The sequence below is a fragment of the Vulpes vulpes genome, chromosome 9 (assembly GCF_048418805.1).
Source record: "Vulpes vulpes isolate BD-2025 chromosome 9, VulVul3, whole genome shotgun sequence".
Lineage (NCBI taxonomy): Eukaryota > Metazoa > Chordata > Mammalia > Carnivora > Canidae > Vulpes > Vulpes vulpes.
In genome coordinates this window covers 34729038-34740715 of record NC_132788.1, presented here as the reverse complement: position 1 = coordinate 34740715, position 11678 = coordinate 34729038, and the positions used below count along the sequence as shown (strand labels likewise).

Below are 11678 nucleotides of genomic sequence, written 5' to 3'. Positions count from 1 at the left end.
AAAACAGGTTTTTGCATATCTCCAACCTTACATTAAAGGCCATTCCAGGGCCCCTCAAAGTGTTTTTATAGTTATTTGAGGCAGGGCAATTCTCTGAGAATCTTGTTCTCCTCAAAGTATTTTGGGAGGTAGATCTTTATAGTCATGGCTCATTTTTCAAGACCTTAAAGAGACACTTTAAGAACCACCACTAACTCTGTTGTATGAGAGAATATGACCCAACGACTAGTGTATGTATGGTTTAGGTGGGGACATTTAATCACCAACCAATTTTGTGAAATAAGCAAGTCATACACCTCTTGTCTGATGTAGAACAGGTTTGAACCTGTGCAGCCGGGTCCCTAAACAGTTCCCAATATTTCTACCCCACCAGCCCCTGCCCCAGCCCCTGCGCCTACCCTAGGCGATTGAAGCCCTATCTGTGAAAGGAGGGCGCCAGTGGGGTCCTTATGTGCTGCGCCAGGCTAGCCAACGAAGCCTCACTCTGCTTCCTGTGGAGGAGGTGTCAAAGGATGGAGGTAACTAATAAAAATAACCTCGTCATTATGGTCATTAATGGTCACTAATTAATAGAAAACAACAGTCACTGTGCCTCCAGGCTTCTCTAGCAGAAGGCGGTGCACGGGTACCCAGAGGGCTAGGAGACAGTGTCCAGAAAAAAAAAAAAAAAAAAAAAAGGAGGATGCGTCCTGGCCAAAACACAACCTGCCTCTAACACTGTTTCCAACGAGTCCACCTCCTTGGGAAACTTCTCTAATGGCTGCGGACCCACTCGCTCGGTCCCTTTCCCTAAGGCACCTGCCCAGGAGACCCCCGTTCTCAGTCGAGCGGCCTCCCACCTGGAGCGCGGGCTCTGCCAGCGAACCCTCGGAGCGGCCAGGAGAAGCGGGCCGCCCCATCCTTTCAGGACCAGGTGGGGCCAGCTCCCGGCACCCCGGAGGGAGGGCCAGTCCTGCACCCCCAGCTCCCCGTGTCCAGCCCTCTCTCTCCGCGCCCCCGAGGGAGGGCCAGTCCTGCACCCCCAGCTCCCCGTGTCCAGCCCTCTCTCTCCGCGCCCCCGAGGGAGGGCCAGTCCTGCACCCCGCGCCCCGGGGCGGGCGCGCGTCGGAACTCCGCGCTCTCGCCTCTCGCAGTCGCCGGGAAGCGTCAGGGCAGAGGCGGGGTGGGGCGCGGTTAAAAGGCGCTGCAGGTGGGAGCCAGGCCGGCACCCGAAGCCGAGCCAGAGCACCGACCGCACACTCCTGACACCGGCCCGAAAGCCGGGGCGCCCAGGCCGACCTGCTGCCCGGCTGCAGCCGAGGGCGCCGCCCTGCGCGGAGAGCTCCGCGCCCCCGGGACCCCGGGACCCCGGGACCCCGCCGCCGCCCCGCGGAGCAGGTAAGCGCGCGCCAGGCACGGGCCCCTGACCGCGGGCCGCTGCCTCCGGGAACCCGAGCGGCGAGGTCCGCAGCCCGCCGCCTCTCTCGCCCCCTCGCCCTCGTTGGCCACCGCTCACAGGTGGGCCCGGTGGCCGCGGGGCGCAGTCGCCCTCGGGTGGCGGGGCGGCGGGAGGCCGGGTGGCCGCGCCCCGGGGTTGCCTGGGGCAACCTTATCTGCGGCGGATCCGCATCCTCCCGCGCCTCCTGCGCCTCCCGAGCCCTCCCGCGCCCGCCGAGGCCCCGCCGCGCTCGGCCCCGCGCTGCCTGGCGCCCTCTGCGCAGCCGGAGGAACGAGGACCGACGGGTTGGACTTTTGCCCTAGATGGTCCCCCTTCGACCTGCACAACAGGTTTTTATAAATATACCGCATGGTGTGTGTGAGCGAGGGTGTGGACCTGTGCCCCTTTCTCCCACTTGCTTTGCTGCGTTTGGGATTTTCTTTGCTTTTATGGAACACTGCAAGTCCGGCCTGGATTTGGTAAAGGAAAGCCGGTTCCACCGGGCGAGGGGACGAGTCACAGGTAGAACTGACCCGTCTGGCTGCATGATGGATGCCCAAGGAACTTGGGAAACGCAAATGACAATAATACAATTACTGGACTATTACTGGACAATAGTAATTAAGTGTCATTGGTGACACATCTCAGTTAAGAGGTGGAGGCACCAGAAGGTACTTCCTGTCTAGTGACAGAGAGCAGTCCCAGGTGTTACCTGGCTTCGAGGGTTCTGACTGGGTTGGCCTCCCTTTCTGGAGCGCAGGACTGAACCTGAGGTGAGTGTGGCCTGAATGCAGCTCTGCGCGCCTGGAGTGTACCCCTGTGGGGACCGCAGTGTCCCCTTGGTGGAATCCTGCTGTCAGTGGAGTGCCAAATCATTGTTGTCCTTTCCCTTCAGTAGACTTTATGCCATAGAAGTATTTTCTTGCCCCAGTTCTAGTAGAATATAACCAGCGTTCCAGAAGAGAATGTCCTGCCCCAATGCAGTTTCCTTAGAATTGCAGGATCCTGCTCAAAACTGCTCCTGTGGAGAGCTTTGTCTGTTGTTTGGATCAGGCAAAGTCTTTGGGGGTGTTGTTTGAGCCCTGCCAAGGAGGGGAGAAGGAAGTTATGAAGAGAGAACATCAACACCCTGTAGCCTGGAGTGAGGGGGCGGGGAGCAGGGTTCCCCAGCACCTTCCCAGCAGTGACCCAGACTGGGAAGACACTAGTCAGACCCGCTGCTTCACTTGGGTTTTATTTTAAAACCAATCCTGGTGCAGGTAACAGTGACTTTATTTTCCTTTTCTGATGTTTTATCTTCTGAATTACAATAGCTTTAAGAAAGAATAGAACTGCAGGTCTGACTAAACAAACAGTTCAGTAAGGGTGAAAGGAAAATTTCTACTTGCAAACCCTGACCATGCATCTTCGATTCAACCTGAATATTCTAGGAGCTATGAATGGCTTATAGACATTAGTTAAAATCTTAAATAGAATAAAATTGTGGGAAAATAATTTTCAACACAAGCTTCTTGGCCATGAGGATGTAATCTGTCCAATGGCTGCATTATGATTTATTAAGATTTCTGTTTTACTTGCTTGAACCGTGAGAATGGAACTGGGTTCCACTGAGCACCTTTTCCTTTTTTATTTTCATGGTCACTCAACTCAAGTTAGACTGAAATATTTGGAAAGGACGAAAGTTTGCTTTGACAGAGACCGCTTAATGGAAAATGTTTTAACTCTTTGACTTCTTAAATGGATTAAGAAATACATGTAACTCTATGAATTATCCATATTTATGTTTAGACTCCAGACATAGAAAAAGTTCTTTCATTTTTATTGAGTTAATTTTGAAGAAGTAAGTAAATCCTAAATCCATTTTATCACTAGCTGTTACTCTGAAAGGACGATTGATGAAATTTTGAGTCATTAAATTTAAAAATCAGAGATAAGGTTGTCCCTTGGATGACCTGAGCTTTATAGAGACAACAGACATAGATTCTTCTTGAATAAAGAGTTTGAGTTTTTTTGTTTGTTTGTTTGTTTTTTGTTTTTTTTAGACTGCTGATTTAGGGGAAAGAGGAGCATATCCAGTTTCTCAAACTTCCTTACTTTTTTTCTTAATTGCTCAAGGAATGAACTTGGGGTTTGAGGTTGGGTAATATTATTATTATTTTGATAAAGCAAAGAATCTACACTTAAGATTTTATTTTTATTTTATTAATATTCAAAGTATGAAGCATCAGGAAGCTGGCAGTTTCTAGACTTCCCTCCTAATAGTTCTGGAGATAAAGAAAAACTACCCACAAAGGTCACACAATAGACACGTAGGGCATAGTTTAAGAAATATGGTCACATCTATTATTTTTCTCTCAACAGGTGACATCCTCACTGAACTAAACCTGCACAAAGAATTATATTCATGTCATTACTATGCTACATTGGCTTCTAGGCACTCAAATGGTGTAGAAGAAAGCCTGAAGCCCTTGAGGAGGGAACGCTGCCTAATTCTTCTCCAGGCCAATAAGCTGTGAGTCCTTGGAAGGAAGGCCCAAATGTGCTTATTTTGCTTTGACATTGTTTTTTTATCAATATAAAACTCCTCAACTAGTCAGAGCTAATGTGGAAATCATGAAGAATGTGTTTTGTTCTCAAGTATATCAAATATTCAATGAATAACTTTGGAAGAGTCATCCAAAGGGCAATAGAACTTCCTAGAAAGACATTTTCCACCTCTTGGTGTCTACCAAGGGGTAACACTATAATTTTAAAGCTTTAGTTTTGGTTCTGTCATCAGTGAAACTAAAATGGCATTATTAAGTAAACTGGTTATGATTAAATTCTTAAGTTTTAAAACAATCAAGAAATTTTGTTACTTAAATTATTTGAATTGTACAAAGGAAGGACACTCTATCTTCATAATGCTGTGTGTATCATCAGAAATAAGATCAATGGTTTACTTATTCTTAGAGCTAAGTATTCCTGACTGGAGCTTTAGTATCAAGAATGCAACATGGAGTTATTCACCATCATTAGTTGTATCACGAAACTAAAGACAGTTTACCTTTGTAACTTGAAGTGTAACCACATTTTTTTTTTTTTTGAGAGAAAGAGAGAGCACAAGCAGGTGAGGGACAGAGGGAGAAGGAGAGAAAGAATCTTAAGCAGGATCCACACTCAGTAGCACAGAGCCAGATGCAGGAGCTGGAGGTAGGGCTCCATCTCAGGACTCTGAGATCATGATCCTGAGATCATGACCTGAGCCAAAATTGAGTTGAAGGCTTAACCCACTGAGCCACCCAGGTGTCCCAAAGTATAATCACATTCTTGTATGGAGACAAGACTACAGAAGCTAGGCAAATGTATTCTTTCCCTAAAAGAGAGCCAGAGGGGCACCAGTTAACTTCTCTGTTTGCAAAGAAACAGTTAATATTTTACTTTTTATTGAAAAAGCTCTTCCCATTGACTGCAGCCAGCTTGAAGCCTGAGAGAAAGGAGGTATTTTGCTTACTAATACTAACTGCAAAGAGTTCCAATGGATGCAGTTGTTTTGGAAAGGAATTTTCAGAGAATTCAGCCTTCAAATCTTCTATACCCAAAATGTTGATGGAACGCTACCCCAGGAGTTATGTTTTTATAGGGAGAGGCTGGAAAGGGTTGGGCCAGTGGGCAGTCTCTTCCCCCAGAGCCACAAATGGCTTCAACCTACTTCAAGGTCAGGAAGAACAAGTGGAGCCAAATATCCTCCTTTCCAGCTTGTTGAATCTTCTACCCTCTGTCAGCTCCTTCCTCTTCTGGGCCCCTCAAGGGGGAAGAGCGTCCTGGGGGCAGGTGACTGCAGCGAAGGGTCAGAAAGCTTGGGGCAGTCCCTTTCCCTGACTGACTCCCAGTAGTTGTGAGGCAAGTTGTCCTTCTGCTCTTAGCACATGGACGATGATACACGGGACCCATGCCTAAGATCCTCAGGATGTGGACTAGACAAAAGAATCAAAAGAGCAGCTCTCATTGGAGGAAACATGGCGTCACATTCACTGAGTGACTTCCCTGCAGCGCAGTTCTGTCAAGGGAATGATGGAGAGTGTGCAGAACAGGGCTTCTTGTCATTTCTACGGTGATATTTAATGGGGCCTTTAATACTGCAGATCAGCTGGTTTGTCTTTAGCCTCATTGTCTTGAGTGACCAGTAGGCTGGACACACTTGTATTTGGGTTTAATCACTCATTTTTCTTAGTGACCTAGGCATCTCTTTTTCTCCCTTTAAAAGCATGGGGGGAAATTGCTGATTTTTAATGGAAGTCAAAAGTATTGTAAAAATAGATTATTTTCTGTTCAGCTTTGCTACTTTGATAGAACTTCAGAATGTATCATTTGGGCACCCAGAGAAGTCAAAAGAAATAAAACCACTAACATCATAATTGTCCCTGTTTTTTTAAGAAGGAAAAATCCCTAAGGCACAGATGTCAAGGATCCTCCTTCTAGAAAGCTAGGACTATGTTCTTGTGGGGAAATTCTGCCCTCTTGACCTCTCCCATGGCTTCGGCCTCTCTGAATTCATTCAGATTGAGTTATCCTTTTTCACCTTGTTCGGTTTGCTTGCTATACAGGCAGGTAATGGGTGGCCACAGGTGTGCCATTGTTCAGTAGGGCTGTTGATAAAGAACTCAGAGAAAAACAGCCTTCTTACCTGTGGAGGAGTTTAAATCCTCTGCACTTTGGAGGGTTTAAGAAAATGTGAACTTCTTTTTGATAAGTCAAAAACTTGCTGATTGGACACTTAAACCAAATTGAAATGGGGAATGTTTATTGGGAGAACATCTTTATCAACAAATAGGATTTTCCCCCTAGGTGAATAGCTGTGTAAAATATGTTTAACCATTAAGATGTATGTGTTCCTACCTCCTGAAATGCTTCCAGGATAGAGCAGCAGCAATTAAGAAAATTTATTGTAATGACTTTCATTATAGACTAAAAATTATTGTATAATTCACATTATCCAAGGTGAGGTTTTTTTAAAGATTTATTTATATATTTTAGAGAAAGAGAGTGGCAGGAGCAGAGGAAGAGGTGAGAGAAATACGAGCAGACTCTGAGCTAAGCGCTGAGCTCAATCTCATCACCCTGAGATAAAACCTGAGCCTCTGACTTAACCAACAGTGACACCCAGGCACTCCCCAAGATGAGTTTTTAAAATCAAAGATACACTTACTGTAGACTTTTAAAATCTCTTTCTCAGAAGGTAGACACTGGCTCCACACCTCTCTTGTACCATGCTTTTAGAAATAATTTTTTAAAGAATTTCTCTTTGATAAAGTAGGGAAAGAGTCTCTGCCTTTTCTCTGTTATCAGTTAAAATTATGCCTTGTGCTAGAGCACAAGAAGCATCGTGCCCACCCCGTTCTTTTCTTTTGGCTCAAATATCTTACTTTTCTTTCTTTTTCACATTTTTTATTCTATTTTATCTTTTGGCTTAAATAGTGATTAAATCTTTTGACATTGTTGCTGCAAGCTTGGGCCCCTTCTCTTGTGTGTGGCGACCAGGGTTGTCTTCCCTTTTCTTGTTGCTTGAAAATCTGAGCTCCTCAGTGCTCCTGGAAGTTTCTCCATCCCTTAGCTGATGGCCTCAGAACTGTATGACACACTTGGGAGTTCTTGTTTCCGCCCCAACCCCCTTTTCAAGTCTTTAGCTATGGAATTCTACCTGTCTTTTCATTTTCTTTTTCTTTTCTTTTCTTTTTTTTTTTTTTTTTTGTCTTTTCATTTTCATTGAAAAAAATTAATATGCTTCCCTAAAGCCTAGGCTAAATTAAAATCATAATTAGCATTTTCCCATTTCTGCCACAATGTAAGCTTTCGGCTCAATTTTAGTTTGGATTTAAGAATTCAAATGTTCTTGTCATATTCTGTGTTAAAACGTTTCATGCTCCATGGCATTTGAACAACTTTTAAGATCTATAAACATTTCAAAGTCCTTTAGTTCTTTCTGGCCAGTGGAGTAGGAATAGGCTGGTATATGCACTAAATCTTTCAAAACTATTTCTCCAGTTCCTTATTCCCAGCTCCACCTCCTTTGCTTTGATGTTGGCCTGCAGGGTCTGGGAGCCCTGAAGAGTCTGAGGGTGCTAGTTTGTTAAGTGCTGTTTTTTGACTCCTTCTTAGGGATTATTCAAGGAAATAATAAGCATCTGTGAAATCCATGATCACTAATTATCCTGTCTTCTGGTGACTCCGTTAATCAAGTGCAAGTACAGTTGCAGAAGTGCAGCCACATTGTGTCCTCCCCATTTTTTTCTTGTTAAGATGTTATGTGCTTCCTCCTTGCATAGTTGCAATCTAACACCTTCAAATTCATAGGATGAGAATGCATCTCTGGAAGCTCTCCCCTGTGCCTCTTGCTGCAACCCCCACCCTGCATCCCCCATCTGCTCTGCAGCTCTGTTCAGAACCTGCTCAGTGCTGGGAACTGGACTGTGCCTTGGGATGCAAAGATGAAATAGTTAACATCTGCATACAGTAGGCAATAAATGCTTATGGGAGTCTTGGTGATTGTTATTTACTTGGCTTGGCAATGTGGTGGCAAGGAGGGGTTTTCCTATAATTGGCCTCTATATGCTTTGGTAAGAGAAGGCGGGGGAGAAACTCATGATGATGAAATTTCTAGCTAGGCCTCTGCTTGCCCTTCCCTCACCCTCAATAGCATGTGCCCCCTACTTCCACTGCCCAGTTCAGACAGAAAAGGAATCCACACACACATGTAATGTGGATGATGGCATTGTTTCCTTAGGCCTATATGTCTTTCTGAGAAAAAGGTGATGTCTCAAAAACCAAAGGGCAAAAATGAATTTCTCAGAGAGCGAACTAAAGTGGAAGTCTACCTTTCATAATACAGGACTGGCTTACTTTATTAGTGTCAACAAAGGATCTTGCTTCTGGGGTACACATTAGCACCTCATCCAGAGACTCAGTGCTGAGCACTCCTGAAGGAACTGAGCCTGCCTTCATTTACCCAGTTGCTTCGAAGAGCAACATGTGTGATGCAGAGCTGTGGGCAGGACATGGGGCCTAGGGAAGTCGAGGGTCAGCCTGAGGAGAAGCCTGCCCCCGGTATGCAGTCAAATACAAGAAAGTCTCCCTAAGACGGACTGATGAAAGGACTTTGGTGGCTCCCTCATCCCCTAAAAGGTTTGACAATTGTGTGAGCCTGTTTTTCTGAAGAGAAGGTCTTCACTTTCAAAAGATTCTCAGAGTTCTGTTCTTTCTTTCTTTCTTTCTTTCTTTCTTTCTTTCTTTCTTTTCTTTTTCTTTCTTCTTTCTTTCTTTCTTTCTTTCTTTCTTTCTTTTTCTTTCTTTCTTCCTTTCTTCTTTCTTTTCTTTCTTTTTATCCAAATGCTGATTAATTCTCTAGTCTTCTATGGCAATGTAGGGTAAGAAGGCATCTGTTCGAATTGTAGCAAAAGTTCCTGTGGGAGTCAAGAATGTTTTCTCTCAGGATGTTAAATCAGTGCATTAGTAGGGAGAGGCTCTGCACTGCTGGTTCCTTCATCCATGGCTCTTGGGGTGCAGGACTAGGGAGGGAAAGCTAGCAGTGGCCCTGGTTACCGTGGAGAGCCACAGAGCGCTTTTTGTAAAAGCTTGTGATTCTCATTCAGAAGGAAGCCTTTCTGTAGCGTGTGACATTATGCCTCCTTAAGAGCACAGCAAATGATGTTATTCCAACTAGAAAACATAAATATATTGGGTAAACTAGCAAGTATTGGGGTCTCTTACCCCTTTCTAGTCCGCTAGTTACACCACATTATGTCATTCCAGTGATTTTTTTTTTTTCTGTCTTTGATAAGCCATTGAATGAATAAGACCTATTGTGGGACTTCTGTGATCTCTTGGGCAAAATGAAACTGATGCAGTACTTAGACGCATGGTGCTTAAAAGAAAATTGGGAAATGTTACTTGTTTATCTGACTTCCTGGATTAATGTCAAGCAGCAACCTAACATATAACCTGAATTCAGTTGAATCAGGATGCTCTTGAACCCCCCACCCCCACCCCGCAAGAGTTATTTCTGGTTCAAATATGTTAGAATGTTTTTAGAGTGGGCCTTCCCTACCAGAAAACCTACTAGCCACCTAGGAGGTTGAAGTTATAAGAGATCACACCATATTTGTTTTTTTTAAAGATTTTATTTACTTGAGAGAGAGGGCACAAAGGGGGGGGGGATAGGGGCAGAGGGAGAGAGAAGCAGACTCACCGCTGAGCAAAGAGCCCAACTTGGGGCTCCATCCCAGAACCCTGAGATTACAACCTGAGTTAAAAGCAGACGCTAAACCGACTGAGCTACCCAGGCACCCTTTGCAGCATACTTTAAGAGAAATTTGCTTGAGTCTATAATATAACTATACTATTTTATAAAATCAAAGGAACTTTCCATTGGTTAACCTTTGCTAATTTTTGTCTGTTTAGGAATAAGCCAACACAATGGACTGGGGTACTCTACACACTTTCATCGGGGGTGTGAACAAACACTCCACCAGCATCGGGAAGGTATGGATCACCGTCATCTTCATTTTTCGTGTCATGATCCTTGTAGTGGCTGCTCAAGAAGTCTGGGGCGATGAACAGGAAGATTTTGTCTGCAACACTCTGCAACCAGGATGCAAAAATGTGTGCTATGACCACTTTTTCCCTGTGTCTCACATCCGGCTGTGGGCTCTGCAACTCATCTTTGTCTCCACCCCAGCCCTGCTGGTCGCGATGCATGTTGCCTACTACAGACATGAGACTGCCCGCAAATTTAGGCGAGGAGAGAAAAGAAATGAATTCAAAGACTTAGAAGACATTAAAAAGCAGAAGGTTCGGATAGAGGGGTCCCTGTGGTGGACGTACACCAGCAGCATCTTTTTCCGAATCATCTTTGAAGCATCCTTTATGTATGTGTTTTACTTCCTTTACAATGGGTACCACCTGCCCTGGGTGTTGAAATGTGGGATTGACCCTTGCCCCAACCTTGTAGACTGTTTTATCTCTAGACCTACTGAGAAAACCGTGTTTACCATTTTTATGATTTCTGCATCTGTGATTTGCATGCTGCTTAATGTGGCGGAATTGTGTTACCTGCTGCTGAAAGTATGTTTTAGGAGATCAAAAAGAACACATACACAAAGAAATCACCCCAATCATGCCCTAAAAGAGAGTAAGCAAAATGAAATGAATGAGCTGATTTCAGACAGTGGTCAAAATGCCATCACAGGCTTTCCAAGTTAAACATTTCAAAGCACTATGTAGCTGCTTCATAACAAAAGTGGTGCCTTCTCCTGAAGGCAGGTCCCACCTGAAAGTCCCGTCTCAAGGCTGAAGACTTCATCTTTATAAATACTTTCATAATACATAGATACTTAACTTTTTGTAGGATAATTGTTCCATTGATATGAAACATAATCAAATAAATGTGATCCATCTCTGAAAACTAAGACAGGATTAGAACTGTGCTTTAACATGTTTAAGTGGACTGTCTGACATACTAGGTATTTCCTGAAAATTTAAGTGTGTAATTGTTTTGATAAAGAACATTTATCTAGAAATTGATACTTGACTAGAAAAAAATATTTTTAGAGGACTGAATGTTTTAGTTCTGACTTTGAATTTATATAAAGTATTTTTATAATGACTGGTCTTTCTTACCTGGGAAAACATATGATGTTAGTTTTAGAGTTATGCTGTATCTAAATTTTGAACTTACAAAGAATCTATCTTGTTGTAAATAGTATTTTGCATTGTCTATTGACAAATTTATGGACTATCATGATACTTTTAAGGTGGAAATTGTTCATTGTACAATATATTTTTATCACTTTCTGTATACAGAGCTGTATGGAAGTAGGAAGTTTTTTAAAACTAGACAATTTGCGATCATTGTGAACAGCTAACATGAATGTGCTCACCTCAATAAAGATTAGCCCCATTGCTTAAGCCTTCCTATACATTATGGGTTTCTGCTCAGTCTGGGCCTCCACGTGGTCATCCCTCATGTGGCATGATGAGTTGGTTGGGTGACTTTTGGTGGGCAGGCTGCTGGTTGTGCAGGTGGAGTTGCTGGGGAGTTCAACATGGACTCTTACATCCTCACATTAAATGAGAAGCTGAGCTTAGAAGCCCACCCAGTCCTTAGCTTGGAGAGGATGTGGCTGCTTTAGGACACAGAAAATGTCCTCTGGAAAAGTTCAGCCTTGATAGAGAGGATTGAGGGAGTCAGCTGCAGCTCTCAGACAAAGATTGCCTCAAAGGACTC

The 11678-nt window shown here is 44.2% G+C and overlaps 1 protein-coding gene across 3 annotated transcripts; it reads left to right on the top strand.

The window, feature by feature from the left end:
- The first annotated feature begins 1070 nt into the window (after positions 1 to 1070).
- GJB6 (gap junction protein beta 6) lies at positions 1071 to 11359 on the top strand. 3 transcript variants are annotated; one of them, XM_025996636.2, is made up of 3 exons: positions 1074 to 1377; positions 3779 to 3929; positions 9854 to 11359. In XM_025996636.2, the coding sequence occupies exon 3, from the start codon at positions 9869 to 9871 to the stop codon at positions 10652 to 10654; it is 786 nt and encodes a 261-aa protein (XP_025852421.2). In that variant the 5' UTR covers positions 1074 to 1377; positions 3779 to 3929; positions 9854 to 9868; the 3' UTR covers positions 10655 to 11359. The 3 variants fall into 3 exon arrangements, with proteins under 3 accessions (XP_025852424.2, XP_025852421.2, XP_025852422.2); XM_025996637.2 differs by lacking the exon at positions 1074 to 1377 and adding an exon at positions 2388 to 2676; XM_025996639.2 differs by lacking the exon at positions 3779 to 3929 and having other exon boundaries at positions 1071 to 1377.
- Positions 11360 to 11678: the final 319 nt, after the last annotated feature.